We start from the raw sequence: 23,539 nt of genomic DNA, 5'->3' as shown, positions 1-23,539 counted from the left end.
TTTCTCCACCTTTTAAAGAAACAAGATTATAGTCATCCATGCAGCACTGCTCTTTAGTTTTTGTTCAGAACAAGATTCTGAACCGTATTTATACTAACTTATACTTTACAAGGCATAACTGATCATTTTGGAAACACCAAAAGAGGTTAAATACGATTCCTTCACGATTAAATACTATGTTTGGCTTATTATTTAAAATATCTAATGCCCATTTCCCCACTAACATAAAATTAATAAAAAATGTAATTCAATGCGTTGACTCACTGATTTAGCAAACATTTTAGCCGCATTGCTGAACTTATAAAAAGTGCTAGGTCAGGAGTCTGAACAAAATGAAATAGACCTCTGCCACCATGGAGTTTACCAAGTTACCTTCAGGGGATACTCTAGAAGAGATCCTTGTGCTGAAAGATTGCAACTATGACATTTTATTCAATCAATGGCAGGACATTAAAAATTGCTTACATTAAATGCATATTGCTGAGTTCCCACTGAACACTTGTTTCTAATTTTTAACACGTGGAAATGCTGCAGTACAATATACCACAGGCAATATATTGTAGAAATCACAACCATTTTCTTCTTATGTACCAACAAATATTTTGGAAGAGGGAAATGAGAGATAAATCTTGTTTTCAATCAAGTCGAAAAGATTTGAATAGATAAGTGTGTATATAATGTTGTCAAAGATGCTTCACATTAATTTTGCAAACAGCCAGGATTTGGCTGCTAAAAAATTTTGAGACATTCATTGACTCCTTTACATCAGTGTTCACAGGGTCACATAATAAATATTGGAAAGTCTGGATGCCAAATAAACACAGTTTGATTTTAAAGTGTTTAATGCACATACTTTATTTAAATGTTGCTTTGAACACTGAGATATGATTTTAGTATGCTTACAGTTACTCTTAATACATACTTTTAAAACAATGGTCAAAGCAGCAATTACATCAGCCCGCTACAGAAGTGCTATACACCCAATTAGTATTTTGGTAAATTATAAAACAAATGTACACAAGAGCACTTTAGCAGAAGCTAATTTGGGAGACAGCAAACTGCTAAATTCTGTACAGGAATCCAGTGGAAAAAGAGTCATTCTTGGAGATGGAACAACGCCATGACTTCACAGCCTAGAATGTGCAGTATGACCATCAGCGGACCATTTTAACCATCTAACAACCAAGGGGAGCTGCCAGAGAGTCAGGCGGTCTCATGCCAGATGCCAAAAGCAACAGGCAGGTCATCACAGTTTGGCTTCTAAAGACATGACTTTTTATTTCTGCTGAAGTCATCCAGATAAGTGAACATAATAAATGCAATAAAACGTAACCCACTTTGTCACTTTGCACAGACGCAGGTGTGTGAACTGAAGTGCTAAAGGAAAATACAAATATATGTTTGTGTTTAAGGGTTCAATGCTAAACTTTAACCATCCCTTCCCCCACTGCACCTTGAGGCATTTTCTTATTATAATATTACTGTGAAATTAAATCCTTGTCCATTCTTAGAAAGAAAACTAAATGTCCTGTCTGCTACTGAAGACTTAGCATAGGCCTACTCATTCTCTGCCAAGATTTGTTTAAAAAGAATTAAATTAGAAAAAATAATTTCTATTTAAATTACATGCTAACAATTCTTCTAAGTAAGTAATTTCCCATCATAGAGTACTGAAATTCAAAACTGATCCTGCCAAAACTTTTTTTTTTTTCAGAAAAAGTGCATACAACTTTGACACACTTAACACAAGGGTCTGTAACAAATAAACGGTTGATGGAAAGCAGGACTGCATGTACACTTGAATATATAAGGTACTTAAGAATTTATACTTGTGAAAAATCACAATGATTTTAAGAATATTTTGCCAAATCAATGATGGCAAATAAAGTTAGGCAACCCATTTTAGAAAGATGATTTATATACTACATATTAAATGAAAGGCAAACATAAATACAATTGATTTAAGTTTAATTACATTAGTATAATTTACACCATACCTATACCCACATGGTAATAGCCACATGGCAAATTCACAGTTATAACTGAAAAACTATTTAGAACAGTCCTTTTGTTCCACTACTATTTGCATAATTCCCAGTAATAGACTTAAAAGCCTAACACATGTATGCTTATCTTTTATGGATTATAATAATCTATAAGTTATACTTCAACATTGTGGCTTGAAAAACAGACACTAGTGTGTTTTTATGCTTTAGTCAAAGCTGACTAGTTTCAGGTTTTAAAAACTTTCAGGTTGAGCAGAGCAAAATCCACTCCAGACCAAGGCCTACATGTCCTACAAATTCTTCTTTGTCACAGATGGCAATCTCCCCAATGCATCGGTGACTCTTAAACCTCTGAAGTCAACGACATCACTCCCACGCTTGTTTTTTAAAGTAAAAGAGAGGAATAGCAATGTGAAGAATTCAAAACAAAAATAAAACCTACATTTTTAGAAGGTCATCTTGTGCTTTAGAGTTTCTGTTTGCTTGTTAGTTTGGAAACTCTCCATACTCCTAAATGTAGCTTCCATGTTTATGTCCCAAGACCCTACTCAGAAAGAGGGAGAAAGTTTTCCAGGTTTCTTAGCCTACCTTTGGTTCCTCACTTCCCAGGCAATGAATAGGAGACCATATCCTTTCTTGTAATGTTTTTCTTTCTTTTACCAAACTTCCTTGAAAAAAAAAAAAACACCTTGAAATATTTCCATACCACTTTTTCCCAAAGGATAATTCCTGATTAATACAGGCAGGAAAACTCAAGATTTATTTTCTTCCATTCCCAAAAAGGTGAGATGTGAATATTGATGTTGTGCCCTCTTCCTTCTAATAAGCCTTGAGTAAAACTTAAAAAGTCAACCTGAAAACTAAGAGTTGAAGGTACATCAACTTTATCGTTTTGGTTTTTCTTTTGTTTCTACAGAACTCCACGTCATTCTTAACACTTCAGTATTTTTCTCACATCCTATTATTTTACATGCAAATTACAATATAGCAATGTAGCTTCAAATGCTGTTCTGTTCCTAGGTTTTTCCACATAAGTTACCCACCACAGAATATCTCCTACAGCCATTTTTCATCATTTCCTTATCTCCCAGTAACCATTGGTTCTCCACTCTGAAACTTCCCTCAGTTTGTCAAGAATTCTTAGAGATAAACATATCAATAATTGAAAGCTAACTGGTGAAGGAGCTATGCAGGATTGTTCCCTTTCATTTTCCATTAGTCTAAAATATACATATGTACATACATCTACACATACAACAAATTTACACTGTCTGCAGAAATAAATTGCAGATGTAATTCCATACACACATTTAGAGATTCACATTTTAACAGCAAACTTACACACAGATATAAGGAAATATAGTTTTATACTCCTAAATTACATAGCAAGCTGGAATAGATAAGGCTTTTTTTTTTTTAGATTTATTCTTTCTTAGGAGTCTTAGAAAAAGGAGACATAAACCTCAAGCTATGTCTGTAGCAGTTATCAGTCAATGTGGGATTATTTTTACTGACAAATTATCCGACTTGCTTACTCTATACAAAAAGCGATAATATAAACATACTGTATACAAAACACAAAACATAGAATTCGAGATAACAAATGGAAACGTTATACAAAATACTTGATACTGTCAGTATGTAACTCTGTATAGCTTTGACCAAAGAACTCTTAGCCTGGACATTCTTTTCTGATATGAAGGAATAGACATAGCTATATAGCATTCTTACCTACAGAAAAACAGGAATGAATTGACTGGGGGCAGGAGACACCTGGTGACACAGTTGAAATACGTAAGTGCACTGTTGTACATATGTATACAGCTTAGCAGTGTCATGTTAGCTGAATTAATTTCTTTTGCATTGTTACATTCACCAGTAGGTGATCCAGAGTACAAAATATAGTAACAGAGAACTCAGTTTTCATACTTACTGCTTGGTACAGTTATTAAAAATAAACACTTGCAGATAACCATTGAGTAGCTGTCAAAATACTGACTAGTTTTGAAGAACTTGAAGGCAAGAACCTGGTCAAATGAATAAAGATGAGAAATGGTCAAAAGAAATTCATATAGAAATTTAACACTCAGCAAGTGTATCAAAACCATTTTTCATTTGCTCACTCAGAGACTCATTCACAATAGCTGAATTACACGTATTTATACTGAGTATGTACAGTTAGTTGAACATAAATATGACAGGTATTTATGAAAAACTATGTAGATGGTTACTAAGTTTATAGTGATTTGTGTACTGATCTAGTGAGTCCTAGGGTCACCTTGGTACAGTCGACTTTTTAAAATCTTATCAGTTTCTTGACACAGTCAGTGAAGAACTGCACAGAAATTCCAAGTCCCAGCGAGTGATCAGTCCCATCGTCCACTGGAGGCAAAGCTTCTGCTGAATGAGAAGTTGATGTCAGAGGTCTTGTATTTTCCCCAAGCACCAAAAGGCACCACTACTGCAGTGGTGTTATCTTCAGTACCATACTGTATTGCCTGCAAGTTATGGCAGGAAGGAAGAGATGAACAATGGAGATCAGAGTCTGTACAGAAAGAAATGGCCTTTCCCTGGAAGGCCAGACTGCTTTACAACATAGTTACTAACACAGCTATTTCACAGTGGTTTGTATCAATCGCATATAGGATAACTGATGTCCCAAACAACTGTATTAACTCTACGCCACTGTAGCAGTTTTGGCAATAAATACACCAGTGGACTAAGGTCCAAAATACATAGCTCCTGAAGAAGAAAACACATGTAAAGCATTGAGCATAGGGACTAATGCAGGGTTAAGGATTCAGTGTTAGCTCTCACCTAGCAATTCTGCTCCTAGGAATTTAGCTTAAAGAAATAATAACCTAAGGAAGTGGATGTGTGTAAAGATATAAAACTGTAAGGAAGTTTATTACCGTCTATACAAAATAGAAAATTGGCATAAACTAAACTTCCTACAGTGGAATTATAAATCAATTTTAGGAACTAATGCAAATAGCAAATTATAGAGTCAGCATTAATAAGTGCTTGGGATTACAGCAAATGTATTTCAAAAGACCTCAGAGCCTGGGACTTCCTGGGTTCGATCCCTGGTCCGGGAAGATCCCACATGCCATGGAGCAACTAAACCCATGTGCCACAACTATTGAGCCTGCGCTCTAGAGCCCGTGTGCCACAAGTACTGAGCCTGCGCTCTAAAGCCCACGAGCCACAACTACTGAAGCCCGCGTGCCTAGAGCCCATGCTCCACAACAAGAGAAGCCTGCGCACCACAACGAGGAGTAGTCCCTGCTCGCCACAACTAGAGAAAGCCCACGCACAGCAACAAAGACCCAATGCAGCCAAAAATAAATAAATAAATTTATTTATTTAAAAAAAAGAAAATACCTCAGAGCCTGAGGTCAAAACTCTGAAGAAAAAGATTGATAAAAAATATGTGATATAGGGGCTTCCCTGGTGGCACAGTGGTTGATAATCTGCCTGCCAATGCAGGGAACACAGGTTCGAGCCCTGGTCCGGGAAGATCCCACATGCCACGGAGCAACTAAGCCCGTGCACCACAACTACTGAGCCTGCGCTCTAGAGCCCGTGAGCCACAACTAGTGAGCCCACGAGCCACAACTACTGAGCCTGCTCTCTAGAGCCCACAAGCTACAACTACTGAAGCCCACACACCTACAGCCCGTGCTCTGCAACAAAGAGAAGCCGCCGCAATGAGAAGCCCACGCACCACAGCAAAGAGTAGCCCCTGCTCACCGCAACTGGAGAAAGCCTGCATGCAGCAATGAAGACCCAATGCAGCCAAAAATAAATAAATAAATAAAATAAAGTAAAAAAAAAAAAAAAAAGAGCTATCTATCCAAACAGAGTATTAACACATGGAAATTTTACATTTTTTTTTTACTGGCTATTATCCAGCTTCCAAATTTTAGCTCTGACTGGCACACCGACATACCACTCATCCATATACCTTTTTGTATTTGTTTGTTTTTACACACCCATTTTTCAAAACCAGAAATTGACTATGCTATAGTGTTTCTACATTGGATATTCATGTGGAGCCGTCTAGTTTAAAATGGTCCAGTGGCTGGATTCAGGAGCTCGGCTGTCTGGGTTTGAAGACCAGTTCTGTAATGTGACAATCTTGCCATCTTGAATAAGTTACTTAATGTCTCGTCCTCTGTGAAGAAGGGATAATTCTAGCTCCAGCCTCAGAGGGTTATCGTGATGATTACATGAGTTAAATACATATGAATAGAAAAGTGCCTGACACACGGTGACATTAGTATTTGCTAATGTTATAATTTACCAGTGCTATTACTATCATTTCAAAATGTGTACAAAGCCAAAAAATAAACATAGCTCATTTCCTTGGCATATTTTACTTAACTACTTGGAAGAATTGTAAAAAAATTTTTTAATTGGAAATATTATGGAGTCAAGTGTAAAATTCAATGTAATACTAAAGCTAAAACACAAGATTTCAAAGAAATCTCCAGTCAGTGGTGGCCCCTCCAGGCTGCACCGAAACCTGCACCTGGCTTTGGCCTCTCCTCCCCGCCCTGGGACTTCTCTAGCAGAAGCTCTGCTGTGTCACCTGTTCAGTAACTGCATGGGCTGCTTCATTGGGATCATGGCACTGATTGACGAAGTCACAAATCTCTTGACTGTTTACCATGAAGTTAATTCCATCTGTAGTGAGGACCAGGAAGCTGTCATCAGCATGATGTAGCTGCAATCAGAACCAAATGCACAGGATTAGAAACTAGACTCAGCCTTAGAATAATCTTCATAATTCAACAATTTTATCTGTTTTCTGAGTGGTCATCCGTGTTTCAGAGCTTGTAGGCAAACAGAGTGAAAATGGAAGGCCTGCATTTAGGGCAAAAATGGCAACGTTTAGCATCAATCACTGAGGACAAACCTAACGTTTACTTAGTAACACCATGAGGAAGAAGCCAGATAGCTAAATGCTGACACGCAGCTTGATGTAATGGCTGAGAGCACTGTCTCAGGAGCCAGGCTTCCTGGGTGTGAAACCCACCTCTATTTTTCAACGGGGCAAACATAGGTAGGTTGAAGTGTATATGCTCCAGATTTGTTTTCTCTGCAAAATGGGGTAGGAGTAGCTATTTTGAACAGAGCCTGGCACATAGTAAACTGCTATGTAAGTGTTTGTTAGACGATATGAATATAAGTGGGATATCTATAAGACATAAAATTGTTCAATAAATTAACAGTCATTTGCTGCCATTATTGGGAGCCTACACTATAATGTGCCAGGTACTAGAGCAGGCTGGGGGTTGCACAGGTGAAGTGTCAGCTCACCACTGGGTGTATGCTGGGGGAAGTGTGGCGTAATGGGGGCAATGATTAGTAGCAAGCAGAAGATGTCACAAAAAGAGAGGTGGGACAATTATTTAGCTTGGTGGAAAAAGGAAGTCAGGCTCAGCTTCCAAGGGAGAGTGATGCTGAATGATGAGGTGCAGGTGAGGAAGGGCACCACAGTGATGCTTCCAGGCAAATTCCACAGCAGGGTGAAACAACGCCAACACTTCATCATACATTAGGCCAGGAAAATACTATCCTATTCTATCTGAAAAGTTTATCTGTCCTTCCATTAATAACTTCTGTTTAAAAGCCATTCTGGGGACTTCCCTGGTGGTGCAGTGGTTAAGAATCTGCCTTCCAACGCAGGGGACGCGGGTTCAATCCCTGGTCGGGGAACTGAGATCCCGCATGCCGCAGGATGCGGCAACTAAGCCCGTGTGCCGCAACTACTGAGACCATGCTCTCTGGAGCCCGAGTGCCACAACGAGAGAGGAGCCCACGCACCACGAGGAAGAGCCTGCATGCCACATCGAAAAGGCCCCATGCGCCACAAGTAAGACCCGACGCAGCCCCAAACCAATAAATAAATAAATAAATAAATATTTTTTCAAAAACTAAGAATAAAAGTCACTCTGGCTTCAATTAAGGCTTCCAAGAAAGCCTGCGGCTGGGGCTGGAGACAATCCTGCATTCCTTCCTTGCCCGTGTATCAAGGGTTTGCAAGTCCTTTCTTACCTTAATCCTCTTTGTTTCCGGTTCTGCTATCACACCACTGGTTTTAAGATCCAGATCTCCAAGACTCCTGGTCATCGCGAGTCTGCCGTTCACGTGAGGCTGTCCCAAACTATTCCAAGCTATAAAACCGCCACATTTCTTAATCCTGGTCAAAAAAAAGTTAAAAGACTACGTTGTGATACCCAGAAAACCAAGGCTCCGTTAAACTTAAGCATGAAATCAGTTTAAAATGCAAGGTTTTATTTCTATCTTGAACCTTATAAATACTATCCTTATAGAAAGATTGATGAGTGGAGGTGGTACCTTTCTTTTTCATCTTTTCTTTCTGGAGTATGGTCAATTGTCAGCTTCATGGGTTTTCCTTTTCTGCACAAAATAGCTCGGCTATCGCCAACACTGGCTACAACCAGTTCAATACCATCTCTCAAAAGGGCTACTGTTGCAGTAGTCCCAGAGGTCAGAAGGGTCGCTGCAGACACCATGAGAAAGAGTACAAGTCAGTGACAGTCAAATGATTGGATGTAGAATTTTTATTACAAGATAAAACTTAGGCATGTTAAACTAATGCTGAAATGTATCATTCTAATTTAACTAGAGCTATGCAAATAAAATGCAAATGAACTATGTAAGTAAGATCATGCAGAGAAAGAGGTATTTAATTCAGTAACAAGGCTCCATGCAAACAGAAAAAGTTGCTAACCTAATTTGGTAAAAAATGCATCACTGTCTCCAAGTAGCTTCTATTTATATACAGTAGGGTTCACTTGAATCGATCATTATTACAGCTTTGTGTGTACATCAGGTGTTGGGATTAAGAGTATTACATTTTAGATTGGCTAATATGGCAGGATGATTTAGGTCTACAGAGCCCATTCAGGCAAGCCAACTTTTCTAAAATCTATGGACTCAGCTTTTTTCTTCCATTTCTTACCCCTATCCTGTGAAATTATCATCAGTTAATAGGCTAAGCAAGATATGCCAAGTGCCTCACTGGCTCTTCAAGCACTATATTTTATATTCTTTCCTTCTACACCTGTTTTAATTTTACAAATGTTCACCAAAAAAAAAAAAAAAAAAAGAAATCCTAAAACGTTTAAAGGTTCACATTCGTTTCTCATCTTTGTCCTCCCCAGACATGAAACAAAGGTACAGCCATCATTATATTAGGAGTAAATCTGGAGGGCAGGGAATGAAATTCATTCTAGTTTCCCATAAACTAGGTATAGTTCACACTTGTCGTTCCACCGAACAATCAGTCTGTCCCCAGATGCAGGACAGTGCTGCCAAGTGCTCATCCTGTGGTCAAGCCCGGGGCCCAGAGCACCCCAAGAATATTAATGTCCTCTGACCAATAACAAAATTATACGTTGCTTGGCTGGAGGTCACCGCTATTTCCTCCATCCAATCCAAAGTGCATTTTTGCATCTTTCTTTGGTGTATTCTAACAGTGTCTCCCTGAGTTCTTTACTACTTGTTAAAATGTTTGAGGGTGCATTGAGCCTTGTCAAAGTGAGAATACTGTGAAATTATGGGCTAAAAAGGAAAGCAAATTGAAAAAATTTAAAAAGATAGCATTTAAAGCAGGTATTATCTTCAGTAACATGGTTAATTCTTTAAAGCGTCTAAGTAAAATATTCAGGTGATCATCTAAAGATGATTTTGACTTCAAAGGCAGATCTAGGAAAAATGAAGTGCTATTGACAGACTGAGGCTCAGTCTTTCCCTTTTTTTTTTTTAAGACAATTTTAAAAACAGCAGTAATGCTGTTTTTCCAATCAGTATATTAAAATGCCTGCTTTAATCAGAAGAGGAAAATGGAAAAAAAACATGAGTAAACCCTGCTTAATCTTCTATATCCGTGCCGAATTTACTTTATGGAGAAAGAGCATATATAGTTGCACTATCTTCCCATTTATCTCTTTTGATTTTGGAACTGCTGTGCCAGAGTAGTATCATCTTGGCAAAACTAAAATATATTACATATCATAGTTGTACAAGACAAACGTTTTAGTGTATCAGTGATGTTTATATTACAAATGTCAACTTGTGAGTGTCCTAAAACATTATACAAGGGAAGCTTTACAGTTAAACCTCTGTAATCTTTTCAAATGATGAGAAGAGCCAGGCGAGAAAACACAGGCGTTTACTCAGATGCTACCTGTCCAGGGAGTTTAGTATTCTCCTTTGTTTAAACTGACAGGAGCAGCTTTTCTCTTTTTTTTTTGGCTGCGCTACACAGCAGCACGTGGGATCTGAGTTCCCTGACCAGGGATCGAACTGGTGCCCCCTGTAGTGCAAGCTCGGAGTCTTAACCACCAGGGAAGTCCCAGGAGCAGCTTTTTCTTAAAAGTGTTTTTTAATTGGCTACGTCAAGAGTTAAAACCTCATAAATGAAAACTTCAAGTTTAGCTGCTTAGGATTATAATTCATGGCTCTGCCGTTTGGGAATTTAAAAGAGCTTGAGTTTTTAACCAACCCAACTTCACAGTTCCAAAATCCCAGGATTTATGGGAAAGTTTTCAAAACTGTTGATTCTGGCTTGCTAAGCATCTAAGAATATAAATATTAAATCAGCATGTATTTTCATTTAACATTTAACATGGAAGTAAAAATTCTCACTTTTTTCCCTAACAACAGAACTATAAAACTAAGACATCTTTCAATAAGTTCTTAACACTCACTGGACATTTTCTACTGCAAGTCATCTCAACTAATGGGACAAAGAGGATGTGGGAACCTTCCAGTAGTCCAGGCTAGGAACCGCTGGACTCCTTCACCTGGGACAAAATTAAGCAGATCTCTCTTTCCACTGAAGCCCAGCATATAGTGTCCACGGGCTCCAGGTCTAGAGCTGCTGACCAGGCACAGTTCTCTGCCACAAATAACACGCACAGAGGCAAATAGGAAATTCACCCAGGAATTGTGCTCAAACATTACAAACCTGCAACACAGGGGAGGGTAGAGAAAGAGCTGCAAAATAAGGGGAAGGGTTTTATTTTGGTGAAAATTTCACTAGCAAATTATATAATATTCCAGGAGATGCCAAATCAATGATTCCAAAACTCAGTTTGCCCAAGTTGATGGTATTTTGTAGTTGAGTCTGTTTTTCATCACAGAGCAACACTTCTTAGTTTTGTGGCTTCCTAAGGTAGGAAAACCTATATACAAATGTATGTGTACTGAGACACATTTTGTGGTGACACAGACACACATCTACATACTCATGCACACACACACAGTCAGTCAGTCTTGAAGAGTAAATCAGTACCTTTATTGAGTTGAAAAAAATGCACTGGAAATTTGTTTGGTATGAATATCAGAACTGTCCCAGTTACAAAAGGGAAAAAATTCATGGGAATTCATGGATAGAGCACTGAATAGTTCGTATCTGACAAGCATACCAGAGAGGATGTAAACTACAGTATACCACCAAATTACTGGGAGTTAAATATAAATCAAGAAGGAATCAAAGCACCTCCTATACCAGATACAAGGAGTGACTTATTTGTTAATGGTGCTAAATGCAGGGATTTTAGTATCTAGAAGGCATTTTTTGCATAGACGATTAAATTAATTGTTTAAATAAAGGCTAGCAAGGCTCTTGAGCTCTAATGAATGTTTACAATTTTATGTAATTCATAAAATGGGAGTTTCTGCAGCTCTCTCTTTCCTCCAGTGTTGCAGGTCAATATATCAAAAGAAAAATGATCAAGATTTTGAATGGCAACATAAAGAGTAAAGTTGTACTTTTCAAAGTATAACCCCCCCAGTAATTATTCAACTGTGTAAAAAATAATATGTATAAACCAATACAGTTTCAATGTTTATTAAAAATGGGCATTCTAGACATGTGTGAATCATAAACACTACATCAGTAACAAGTTGAAGCAGTAACAGCACAATAAGAATATCTCTTCAATGCTGTCCCTATTTTTTTGCTTTTGGCTGCCTCCAACATAAGAAGGGAAATCAAAAACATTGCATTTCTCACACTGGTTACTTTTTAGTTTAATTCTTCCATAAAGAGATCAAGTAACATGAAGAGCGTGGAAGTTTCCAATGAGACTCACAATGCTGCCACCAACGTCTCCCACTCTGAACGTCAGAGCAAGTCTTCTCTTTTTGATCCATTTGTCTCTTGGGGAGCTTTGTTGCTTTCAAATCTTAAGCAATCTAGAAACACTTCGAAGAGTTTATCGGATATATAGGATATCATCTAAGTTTTCTACCATCTGGTTTAAGTGACAATTTGTTCATTAAACAATAGACTAATGGGACATCATTTGAACTTACTGGCTGGTTTCATTAATTGTAAAAATACACATGACTGGTATAAAATGAATACAAAATATTCAAAGATGATGATGAAATTAGCTATTTGTAAATAAGGGTAAATTGAAAATGCATCTACAACAAATCAATAAAAATAGCCAGCCATTTCTTAAGGGCTCTTTCTTGATAAGTGGCATTCTGATTTTATTCTCCTCAAACTACCCCCATTTTAAACTGAAATAGTAAATATTTGAAATGCTAATGAGATAATTTGAAGTATTTTATGCAGATATTGGATGAAAGTCTTAAAAAGAAGAGAGTGTTTTATTTTCACTTTCTTTTGAGAAAGCTAATAGTATGACGTGGGGCACTCTTCTCTACCTGAAATTCCAGCCTTAGCGATTCATTCCTATGGTTTAACCGATCTCTTTTCAGCTTTCCTTACTCAAAACTCAAATCCCCCCTAGAAGTGATAACTCATTAAAATATATACATTATATTAATAATTCGGTTAAATCAGCTATAGGATAATCAAGGAATAAGTTATAATAACTTTGGTAAGAAAGAGTAGGCAGTGGAGATCAGTTTAGTCCAAATAATTATTGAGTACCTTCCAGACTCTCTACAGGGTGCTGAACCCTAGAGATTCAAAAATGAATAAGCCATGGCCCCTACCCTCAAGCTGAACACAGAAGGGGTTCAAGGAGGGAAAATGGAGCTGATGCTAAAAGAAAAGGTGAAAGAAATTGGAGAGGGCAAACTGCACTTAGTTCACAATTTTATTTAACTAGCATTGGTCCTACTCACAGCTATGCCAAAAAGAATATTATTCGCTCTTACAATACTGATACTGCTTCAGTTCTTACTAAAAACTAAAAAATGTTTTTTAATTTAAGTAATAACTTTGAAATCTGAAGTGGTACACTTTTTTTTTTAAATCCACATATTGAAAGGTTAAACAACATACAGCATTCTATATTTAGTGGCTTTAATATATTTGATAAAATAGCCCCCAAATATCAAAAGGCAATTTTTGCCACCTTTGAAAGCCTTGGCAACTGATTAAGAATAAATTTAAAGTTGTTCTCAAAATACTTACTTAAAAAAACACACACAGACTAATTGATCTATAAGAATACATCCAAAATAAGACTTAAGAACAACAATGTCATAACAGACCCTTTCTTCATTCTGTCATGCTCCATTATACTTGCAAGCAAATGGCCATCAAATGAAAAATAAATTTTAGAATATCTTATGAAAGGTCTGAGGTCATTAAGTTAAAGTATGTGACAGAGGAACTAAGTTAAATAAATAAATTTTCATTTCATTATTAGAAATGAAGTACATTTTTATGATTAATTTCTTTGCACAACTGAATTGATGTGAGAAAGGTATCTTTAGAAAGGTTCTTTTAAGGTAGGCAAGTTAAGTCAATTCTCTCCCTAAGTTCAAAATTCCCTTTAACTGTAATTTATTATTTAATAAATGAAAGGAGTACTCTCACATTTTATACCAAATCGATCACTGTTTTAAGCATCTTCGTCAAGTAGATCCTTTACAAAAGGGCTGACTGCACCCATGAAGGGTTAATGGTTTTTGATTGTTGGCCACATTCCCATGGTAAACTTGAACATTCCTTTCTGAAAACCTCGCCCAGTGAGCTCTACCTATTTACACAACAGCTGGGGCACACCATCTGCACTACAGCCGATCAACTTCGTGGTGTGATACACAGCCGACCTGCTTATGGCTGAGATAAGAGCACACCAATCTTCAGAGTTATAAAAATACAAATATAAGAAAGTGTTTTGATGTCGTCTTCACTTTCGTATGTTTTACCCACGAGGAACCCGTACAGAATCCTATGCTAAAATCTACTGTCTCTCAACCCTTATTTTCACAAGGTGAGGGGCCAGCTGGAAGGCGGAAAAGGAGTCCAAAGGAAAGAAGAAGAGAAAATGGGCCTGAATAATCTACAAACGAGAAAATAAATCCCTGAACTGAACAAAGAGAGTGGACTCTAATGCTTTTCGGAGAAGTATGATGGTGGTCAGGTTCTCAAAAAAGAGGAGGAAAAACTTCTTAAAATGGAAAATAGAGCCATCCTAGAGTCATCCTCTCTAATACTCATCATTAAATACGCCCATGAGAGAGGCCACGGTGGGTGCCAGGAACATCTCAGCCCTAACTCTGCAGTTGACGTTTTACCTCTCTCTGAGTTTTACTTCCTTATCTGTGAAATAGCAAGAATTTCCAGCCCTAGTACTCCAACTGAAAATTACAAAAATAACATTGCTGCGATACACTTTGACCTCCTTTAAACAAAAGGATGAACAAAACACAGATTAATGTTACTGCATGATTCATTTTCAAATCGGTTATGAGGTCTATATGCATACATTTAATGGCTGCTGCAGAAATTTTCGAGATTAACTTTATGAGCAACAAATTGGGGGGCCAGCTAACCAAAAAACATCAGCTACATTTTCCTGAAATGGTTTTGATAAATTTAGTCAAAATCAGAAACATTTTACTTTCAAAATGTAAGGTCATACAGTACACAAATTCTAAAATTCAGCTGACATGGCCTTGTGTTTAACAAATTAAAAAAATGTCAACTAGTTACCACAGGAAAGCTGCAAGATGAAGCTTTTTTAAGAAATGGAAGAAAAAATATCTTCCTTCTAATTTTACAGAGTAGTGCATATTAGCCATTGTCTTTTTCTGTTGAGGACCAATTAGCAGTTTTCTTCTGGTGTGGACATTTACTCTCTGGCTAGATTAGATTACCCTGTAGTGAATTTCAGTACTTGCTCGTCAGATTCCTCTAAAAAAAAAACCCCAAAATAATAAACCCTCTCATAGTACGGACCTCTTCCCCATAAAACAAGCAATCAAACAGATTAAAAAATGTTTTTTAATCTTTTTAAAATTGAAATTCAGTATCAGAACCATTTTGGAGCTCCAATTTCTAAAACAATCTCCAATATAGTTCATTTAAAAGTGGATTTATTTGGATTCCAAATAACATTTAAAGTGATTCTTCATTTTAAAAAAATCATTTTCAACATAAGCATCCTTACAAATAAACTTACATTAAAATCCCCACCCCTAAAGGGCTTAAAGTGTTTCCTTTTTCCCTGAAATGCCCCAGGACAGTAAGGAAAGAGATTGCTTTACTTACCAACAGCAGACAGGTGGGCGTGCCTTGCAAAGGCTTTATCTATTTCTAGAAAAGCCAAGGTCAACACAGTTTCCAAGTTCTCCTCCTTAGGAAGCAAATCCCTTCGTGGAGAGGAAAAAAGAGGCCCAAACAATCATTTGACAACAGGTTTCTAGCCTTCCTCTTGGTCCCTCCAGCTAGCAGAGTCATTCCATACAATGGACCTCTGTGGCTCGCCTTTCAGAGGCTTAAGATCCACATATTAACGAATCAAATTGAGAAAGAGTCAGGCACAGAGATAAGCCTTTAAAAACAGTAAAATAAAAGCCCAAGTCTCCATCCTTAAAAAATTAATCCTCACTATCACAACCCTGAGAAGTCAAGAGTTCCTTTATATTAAATTTAAGCCACTGAGTTCCTTTGTGGAATAAGGCAAAATATATATAAATCAACTGATGAACGGTATGAATAACTATGCTTGGGAAGAAGAGTCACATGGTCATAACTGTCACATGTTCTCCCCCTCTTTTAATTCTAGCAGTAGCGTGACCCTCAAAAATACATTAATAATAATTGCGGTAAATAAACTTTTTAAAGAGCTCCAAAGCACCCTCATTAAAAGCATTTTCCCTATTCTAATGCCAATCATCTAAAGCTATTTTCAACAAGTATTCCAAGCTACTCATACCACTTGAAAGAATAATTACCACTTATTGAAGCACTGTGTGCCCTGCACTGATAGGAGATTCTCAGAGTACATGAGATCATGTACTTTATTATGTTAATTCACTTGAAATGATCACAAGTCAAGTGCTGCAGATTCTGGTCAATGCTCTCACCAAGGGAGTTGTTAAAACATACATATTTCTGAAGTGGTAATAATCATCTGTAATAACTGGCATGCTTGAGCAACTGCTTGTTCATAAAACAGTAGTGTGAAAGCACTTAAATAACTACCTTAACAGTGAAGGTTGGGACTTCCCTGGTGGTACAGTGGTTAAGAATCTGCCTGCCAACTCAGGGGACATGCGTTCGAGCCCTGGTCCGGGAAGATCCCACATGCCGCAGAGTAACTAAGCCCGTGTGCCACAACTACTGAGCCTGTGCTCTAGAGCCCACGAGCCACAACTACTGAGTCTGCGCTCTAGAGCCCACGAGCCACAACTACTGAAGCCCGCGCGCCTGGAGCCCGTGCTCCGCAACAAGAGAAGCCACTGCAGTGAGAAGCCTGCGCACCGCAAGGAAGAGTAGCCCCTGCTCGCCGCAACTAGAGAAAGCCCGTGCACAGCAACGAAGACTCAACGCAGCCATACATACATAAACAAACAAACAAACAAACAAGTATGTCTCGGCCAAAAGGTGAAAGTTTAAACAGGAAGCATAAGGCACACTGCCAAGAGTGAAAGCCATTGTATCATTTGTACGTACTGGATGCATTTCTCCATGTGGGTGTGACAGAAATCGGCCGCCGCCGGTCCGCCATGGCCATCATACACCGCAAAGTACAGGACTTCGTCTGTCAGCTGAGCAAAGCCAAACCGGTCTTCGTTCTCTTTTCGTTTGCCAATCTGCGAGGCGCAGCCCACGTTCGCCAAGCTGACTTTGGGAATCGGCTTGCCATACTTAATGCTGGGCGGCAGCAGAATCGGCTCATCGATGCGGTTATCCCAGATGCCAAAATTATCCCAGGTGGCTGGTCGTCCACTGCCATCAGGGTCAAACCGAGAACACCTGGTCTCTGAAGTGGAGCTGTGGCACGTGGGCGTCACCGACCTGTCGTCCTGCAGCAGGCGGGCGCCGAGCAGCGCTGTCCTCCTCACCTGGTTCCCAGCACTTCTAACCAAAGTAAGTAAGGCAGCTGTGGACATAACTCCAGAGGACTCAGGAATGAGGGAAAGGTCAGTGGAACAACAGTGGGCTGTCTTCCAGAGAAACGATGCAACTGAGTAGAAAGAAACAGAGAAAGAGAGAGAGAGAGAGACTCCATCAATAATTTCAAATATAACTGATATATCATTAGATAGCACCACGAATGAAGTCTGTAAAGAAGGTGGCACTTAACAGCCTACTTCTAAGAATAGTGGATCAAAAATGAATTGATTTACCTACCCCATTCACAGGGTTTACATTCTATAAAAATTTGACAATGTGCACAGCTCATATAGAACAAGTGCTTCTCCAACTTTAACCTACAGTCACTTGGGGATCTTGCTAAAATGTGAACTCTGATTCCGTCTGTCAGGTGAGGCCTGAGAGGCCGTATTTCAAACCAGCTCCCTGGTCCCGCAAACAAGGTGCTGGTCGGGCAGGCCCACACTTTGAGTAGCGAGAATATAGAAAACAGGTGTAACTAAATAGTTTTCCCTTCATCAATGCACGCCATTGCTCTGAAGAAAAGGTGGGGAAAAATATTAACCATAACAAAGTCTCTTACGAGAGTTAGAAATTAAAAAAAAACCAACTGGTTAATAGACTATTTATGATAGTTCTGTACTCAGTGCCCAAGTTTTAGCAAAGCTACAATCTAGGACCTCAGTTCAGTTTAAGATTTCTCAACTTACTAAACTTTATTATTCTGGTTAATGTAAATTGGGTCGTGCAAACACGTGCCAGAGGCACAAGGATAAGCCAGCTCTCGTGTGTGTGATCTCAGGAACGGGGGGGAACTGCACATGTGACAAGCAGCCCTGATTTATGAGTCACTGATCTATGCATTTACATTAACAGCTGCAGCGCATCCAAAAGCCGCCCCTGGGCGCTGGCAGGGGGAATTCCTACACCCCTGCAGGAAGGGCTGTGTTTCTGGCAGTTTGCCATACAAATAAGGTTCTAAGCAGAAATAGTGTTTCGCTCTGTTACTTTATGAATTAAAAACCAACTGTAAAAAATAGCACAATGTTACGATTTGATAATGCCGGTGGAGGGTGTACAGGTGTTATATTATTCTCAACTGCACCTCTGAATTGTTTCACAATATAAAAATGAATTTGAAAAAAATGTATCTCCCCAAAAGGCACACATGAACTCACACAAAAAGCCCAGCTTGAATTCATCTACAAGAAAATGCATTACAGATTTGAAACAATCATTTTCAAATAAGTTTTTGGAAATCAGTCTAGCTGTGTGTAGGAAGGACCATTACTCCTTTCAGTAAGTAAAGCAGTAGAAGGAAAGGATGAGGTTCCAAAGAACGCCCTTGGATACCTAAGCAATGGAAGACATCTGAGCCCTGCTTTCTCAGAATTTAGAATGAAGATGGCCTCCCAAACTATTAATGGGTCACAAAAGACTTAGGAGGCCTTTCCCTCTTGGCCTTTTAGCTAATATCATGTACTAAAGTCTGAAATTCACTTCTTTTATGACAATACTGGGGTCGGGGGAGACACAGCACCTCCGGTTATCAAAGGGAAACCACATCCCATTACCAAAAAAAGAGGTGTTTACTCCTTTGCTTCTGTTTGAAGGTTATATGTTATTCAAAACCAAAAACTGTGTCAAATAAAGGTAAACTTGTGGAGAACTTTCAAAGCATAATACAATCTAGCAAGTAAGAGAACTAAGTACTAATTCTTGATGGAGATAATTCACAAAGCAGCTTTATGTTATAGAAAAAAAAAACTTTAAATATGTTTATTAGAAAACATTCACATTTGAAGAGGGCACCAGAAATTAGCAAAGTACTATTCTTTTGGCTTCAGTCCAAAGCATGTATACCATACTCAGCCTTGTGCTACTTTGTAGTGACACACCTACTTTAAGCAAGAGTTCTAGAATTCCAAACTAGGAAATATTAAGTTTTTCTGCAGCTCTTCTAGGATACCCTTTCTCTCTCTCTCTCTCTCTCTCTCTCTTCCAAAAGTAAAATAAATAAAATGAACAGAGCTGCACTCATATCAGGGAACATATATCCACTGGAAACATTATTTAAGAATGAAAACATGCAGCTTGAGCATTTCTTGAAGCCTGCATAAAGTAAATTCAGTCTTCAACCTGGCCTCCTTCCTCATTCCTTATCTATACAATCATCTCAGATAGTAAGCAGAATAGTCACAGGAAACTATTTACTTTAAGGCATACTATTGGCTATTGGGGTAGATGAAATGTAACGCAGATATATTGCCAGCTTACAAAACAAGGTAGCGTCACTTATGCAAGCAGGGGAGTGTCTAAAGAAGTAGTTCAGTCTCCTTTGCCTTATGCAATATAACTAAATCATTACTAATCTGAGGGAACAACTCAGAGAGGACCTGTGTCCCCAAGCTAAAAAACAACTTTGAATTAAACCTGCACATGAAGAAGTTTCCTTCAGAGCTTCAAACTACAAATCATTCATCATAGCCCACCACCCCCCATGCCCCTGGAAATGACGAGGCGCTGACTAGCAAGTGGAATTTATACTGTGGGGAAAAAACAAAAGCCTTAAAAAGAAAGTGTTCTTTATAACAAAAAAAGTAGAGAACAAAGTGACAAACACCTAAGAAATATTTTTATTATATGTCAGTTCAGCAATTAAAAATGGGCATGGGTTTGTCGTTCTGCAAACCAAAAATAGTTATTCAGGAACCCTTTATGTCAATCTCTCAATCGGAAATCAAGGCTAGCTTATTTTCATTTTAACATTTACATTCAGTCTTTGAAAGTCAAAGTAATCCAAAAGAGTCAAAGGGCAGAAGTAATTCTGCTTGAAAGACATTTGAAGACACAAAAATGTCAGAGGAAAAGTTAAATGAACCAAGAGCCCAAGAATACATTATGCTGCACATTATATTCTACTAGCAAAAATAAAATTTAAAAACTAGGCTCAGCAAGAAAATAAAGACAAATAACTTGATTGGAATCCTAGCTACATAGCAGGTTATTTATATAAGCAACCTAGCTATACTAATAGTCATATAACATAAGGGGGGGAAATGGACAGTCTTCCACCTAGGCCAAACTGTTTTCCAAATTCTTTTCTTTTTTTTTTTTTTTGTATTACGCGGGCCTCTCCCTATTGTGGCCTCTCCCGTTGCGGAGCACAGGCTCCGGACGCGCAAGCTCAGCGGCCATGGCTCACGGGCCCAGCCGCTCCGCAGCATGTGGGATCCTCCCGGACTGGGGCACGAACCCGTGTCCCCTGCATCGGTAGGCGGACTCTCAACCACTGCGCCACCAGGGAAGCCCCCAAATTCTTTTTTACTCCCCAATCAAAACAAAATGTATGGCTCATGATTTACTTTAATCACATGAATTTTTTAAAACGTGTGAGTGTGAGCCTGCATATATTCTACATACTGACAATAAATAAATGCTGAAAATACTTTCCATTTTCATCGTTTTAACATTCACTTGTGTGAGCAGCCTCCATCTTCCTCCTCCTCAATGCTTTTGGTTAATCTCATACTTTAAAGTCCTGACACAGAACTCTGACATTTGAACAAAGTTGACCCCTGATTGAACAACGCTGACTAGCAGGGGGGATTCTCAGCAAAGAGGGTTAAAGGAAATAAGTTGTGAGTCCACAAGAGTAGGCATAGAGATTCCACAGTAGAGCGCTGGTGAAAAGCCACATCCTGAGAGTAGGAAATCTTGGGTGAAAAGCATCAGAAGGGGAAAAAAAAAAAAAAAAAAAAAAAGGCATTTGGTTTCTAGTAAACTTTTGAAGTATACACTTTGTTTAAAAATAAAAGGGGGGGAGTGATGAAGAAAAGCCACATATACAGCTACAAGATTGCTATGCCTATTTTACATTTTCATCTTATTCCAATTTTATAATCCCGCAATGATTTAAACACCTTGGAGCTGTCCAAATGTACTTTTGGAAAAGGGAGGCGCTCCCAGTCTCTGGCAGCAGCGTGCACTTGGGATGTGAGTTAAACTGCTCTTGACTGTTGAAAGCAGGTAGAAAGTACAGTTTATTGCTGTCATGTTAAGCACATGCCAAAATTGCTCAGGAGTTCTAGGGATCAGTACTACTGAAACTTGCTTAGACTTATACCTCTAGCAAAAATACTTAACGAAGTATTCACATTTGCCCACTATAAAGTGGCACTCAGGTATCTTTATATCAGTAACTTACACAGTGGAAACACCGAAAATTTTAATATTCTTGAAATAATTCTTTAACCACTCTAGAAAAAAAAATCATCCCAATCGATTCAAATATTATGGAAACCTCCAGAATGTATTTCAGGAAATTTGGACTCCAATATCCTCTTTACCAGTACCCTGCTAGGAGGAAGGAAAGAAAATCTACTAGTCTACATGAGGGAGAAAACAAAAACAACAGGAACCTCCAATGACTCTTCTTAGGTTTGATGTGAACATATGTATTTAGATGTGTGAATAGAGAAAAGAACATGGGAGCAATGAAAAGTATTCATCATTCTAATTCCGTAAATATCTTGTAAAACATTTCAGTTAATGTGGATACAGACCATATTCCAAACCTTCATTTAAGAATTTTCCAGAACAACTGAGTATAAAGTGTGTATTTTAGCCTTTTTCATTTCCTCTAGAGCACTTAATACAACGTTGAGATCTACACATTAAATTTTCAGTAAATTTTTTTAAAAAAGAAGAAGAATTTTCCTTTACGTTCTATCACCAGCACCTCTCCCACTCTTTCCTCTTCTCTAAGATTCCAGTCAAGGGAAGTAGGTGCCTGGGTTGGTGACCAATAGAAACCGACTAAGGTTCCAAGAAAAAAATCCTGAAAAATTATAACTGAGACTTTTTTCCCCCTAGACTACGACACTATTGCTGTCTTTCAAGACCATCATAACCTGTCACCTTAGCTGCCCAATTCTGAAAGCGCCGACCACCTCCTTCTTTCCTCCGCACTGGCGGAGTGTGCAAGGACCGGAGAGGCCTTGCTGCACACTTCCAGTCTGAAGCTCAGAAAGGCCGGTGGAGCTTTAGAGAATCCAAATTCCCTGGCTGTTGCCACCCGGAGTCTCGCCTTTGTCAGCTCCTGGGAAATCTCTACAGACAGCGGCTGCGAAAGAAGACGTCAGCAGCCACAAGGCCTTGAGATTATAGTGCGCTCTTGGCAAAGCAAGACCCACGTCCTCAGATCGACCCCAGCTAGGGCTCTGCATCCTTCTCTCTTCCGATCCCCTGAAAAGCTCACCCTTGGACAGTTCGGGATCCTGGGCTTGGCTCGCTGGCCGGGACAGCTGAGCGACCCAGGACGATACACCGCAGCAAGCGCAGCCTCCCGCCGGCGCGGTGCGCGGCACTGCGGCCAGCTGGGTTCCCTCGCGCACCTTCCGCCGCCCAGACCCCGCCTCCCAACCACAGTCTCCGCGGACAGATTCCAGCCACCGCCACGTCTCCCTCGGCCCGGCCGCAGCTGCAGCGGCGACAAGGCGCTGACCCCCGCAGCATCATCGCGTCCGGGGGGTTGGGGCTAGGCGACTCGGGGCCTCGCTAAAGGGAAGCGAGGGAGGGTGGCCCCTGCTTCCCGTCCATCGACCCTTCCATGATCCCCTCCCTCCTTCCAGCCCGGCCCACCACCCTCGCTCGGCAGGAGCCTCCAGCTTGCAATCAAGTTCAGGCCGAGTGCGAAGGCTCCGCAGAAAATGCCGGCAGCCGGTGGCTCAGCCAAGGTGGGCCCCGCCCGGACATGCTGCTCCAGACCTCGAAAAGAAAGCAAGCTGTGCACAGAGAACCCAGGCACTGACCTCCGGGCTCGGACTGAAGGGGCTGGGGAACTAAACAGATATTTCCCCTCCCCTCTCCTCCCCTCCCCTCCCTGGGGAACCCTCCTCCGTTTACCCTCCATTCCGCGGACCGGGAGCAGTGGGCTGTGCCCCCACCCGTAAGTATCATAAACGGTTAAATAAATGAAGTACACTCTCCAGGCTCTTACCTCGTGATGGCAATGTCCCTGGAAAAATTTTAATTAGCTAACGGAGGGCGGGAGAGGGGTTTTCTGTAAATAAGACTGCCTTCTCCGATTTTTCCAGTCTCTGGAGCAAGCAGTTAGAACAGCCACTGGTTCATCTGCTGGAAATTCTCGAGAATTTTTCTCGGGCAGCTGCCAGATGGA

The 23,539-nt window shown here is 39.6% G+C and overlaps 1 protein-coding gene and 1 long non-coding RNA gene across 3 annotated transcripts in view; one reads left to right on the top strand and one right to left on the bottom strand.

Annotated features, from left to right (window-relative positions):
* Nucleotides 1-761: 761 nt before the first annotated feature.
* Nucleotides 762-23,508, bottom strand: PPM1K (protein phosphatase, Mg2+/Mn2+ dependent 1K). Of its 2 annotated transcripts, none has more exons than XM_082611644.1 (7): nt 23,360-23,508; nt 16,936-17,449; nt 15,529-15,629; nt 8,373-8,538; nt 8,070-8,214; nt 6,601-6,735; nt 762-4,504 (listed from the first exon to the last, which is right to left on the bottom strand). In XM_082611644.1, the coding sequence occupies exons 2-7, from the start codon at nt 17,373-17,375 to the stop codon at nt 4,373-4,375; spliced, it is 1,119 nt and encodes a 372-aa protein (XP_082467770.1). In that variant the 5' UTR covers nt 17,376-17,449; nt 23,360-23,508; the 3' UTR covers nt 762-4,372. The 2 variants fall into 2 exon arrangements, with proteins under 2 accessions (XP_082467770.1, XP_082467771.1); XM_082611645.1 differs by lacking the exon at nt 23,360-23,508 and adding an exon at nt 22,619-22,851.
* Nucleotides 22,786-23,539, top strand: part of LOC309798907 — a 79,566-nt gene continuing 78,812 nt past the window's right edge. The window contains exon 1 of the long non-coding RNA XR_014293249.1: nt 22,786-23,308. This is a non-coding gene — a long non-coding RNA (uncharacterized lncRNA). The remainder of the gene's footprint in view (nt 23,309-23,539) is intronic.

The sequence above is a fragment of the Mesoplodon mirus genome, assembly GCF_964341445.2.
Source record: "Mesoplodon mirus genome assembly, chromosome: 2".
Classification (NCBI taxonomy): Eukaryota; Metazoa; Chordata; class Mammalia; order Artiodactyla; family Ziphiidae; genus Mesoplodon; species Mesoplodon mirus.
The sequence above is the reverse complement of the archived record's forward strand: the minus strand, read 5'-3'. Positions and strand labels throughout refer to the sequence as shown.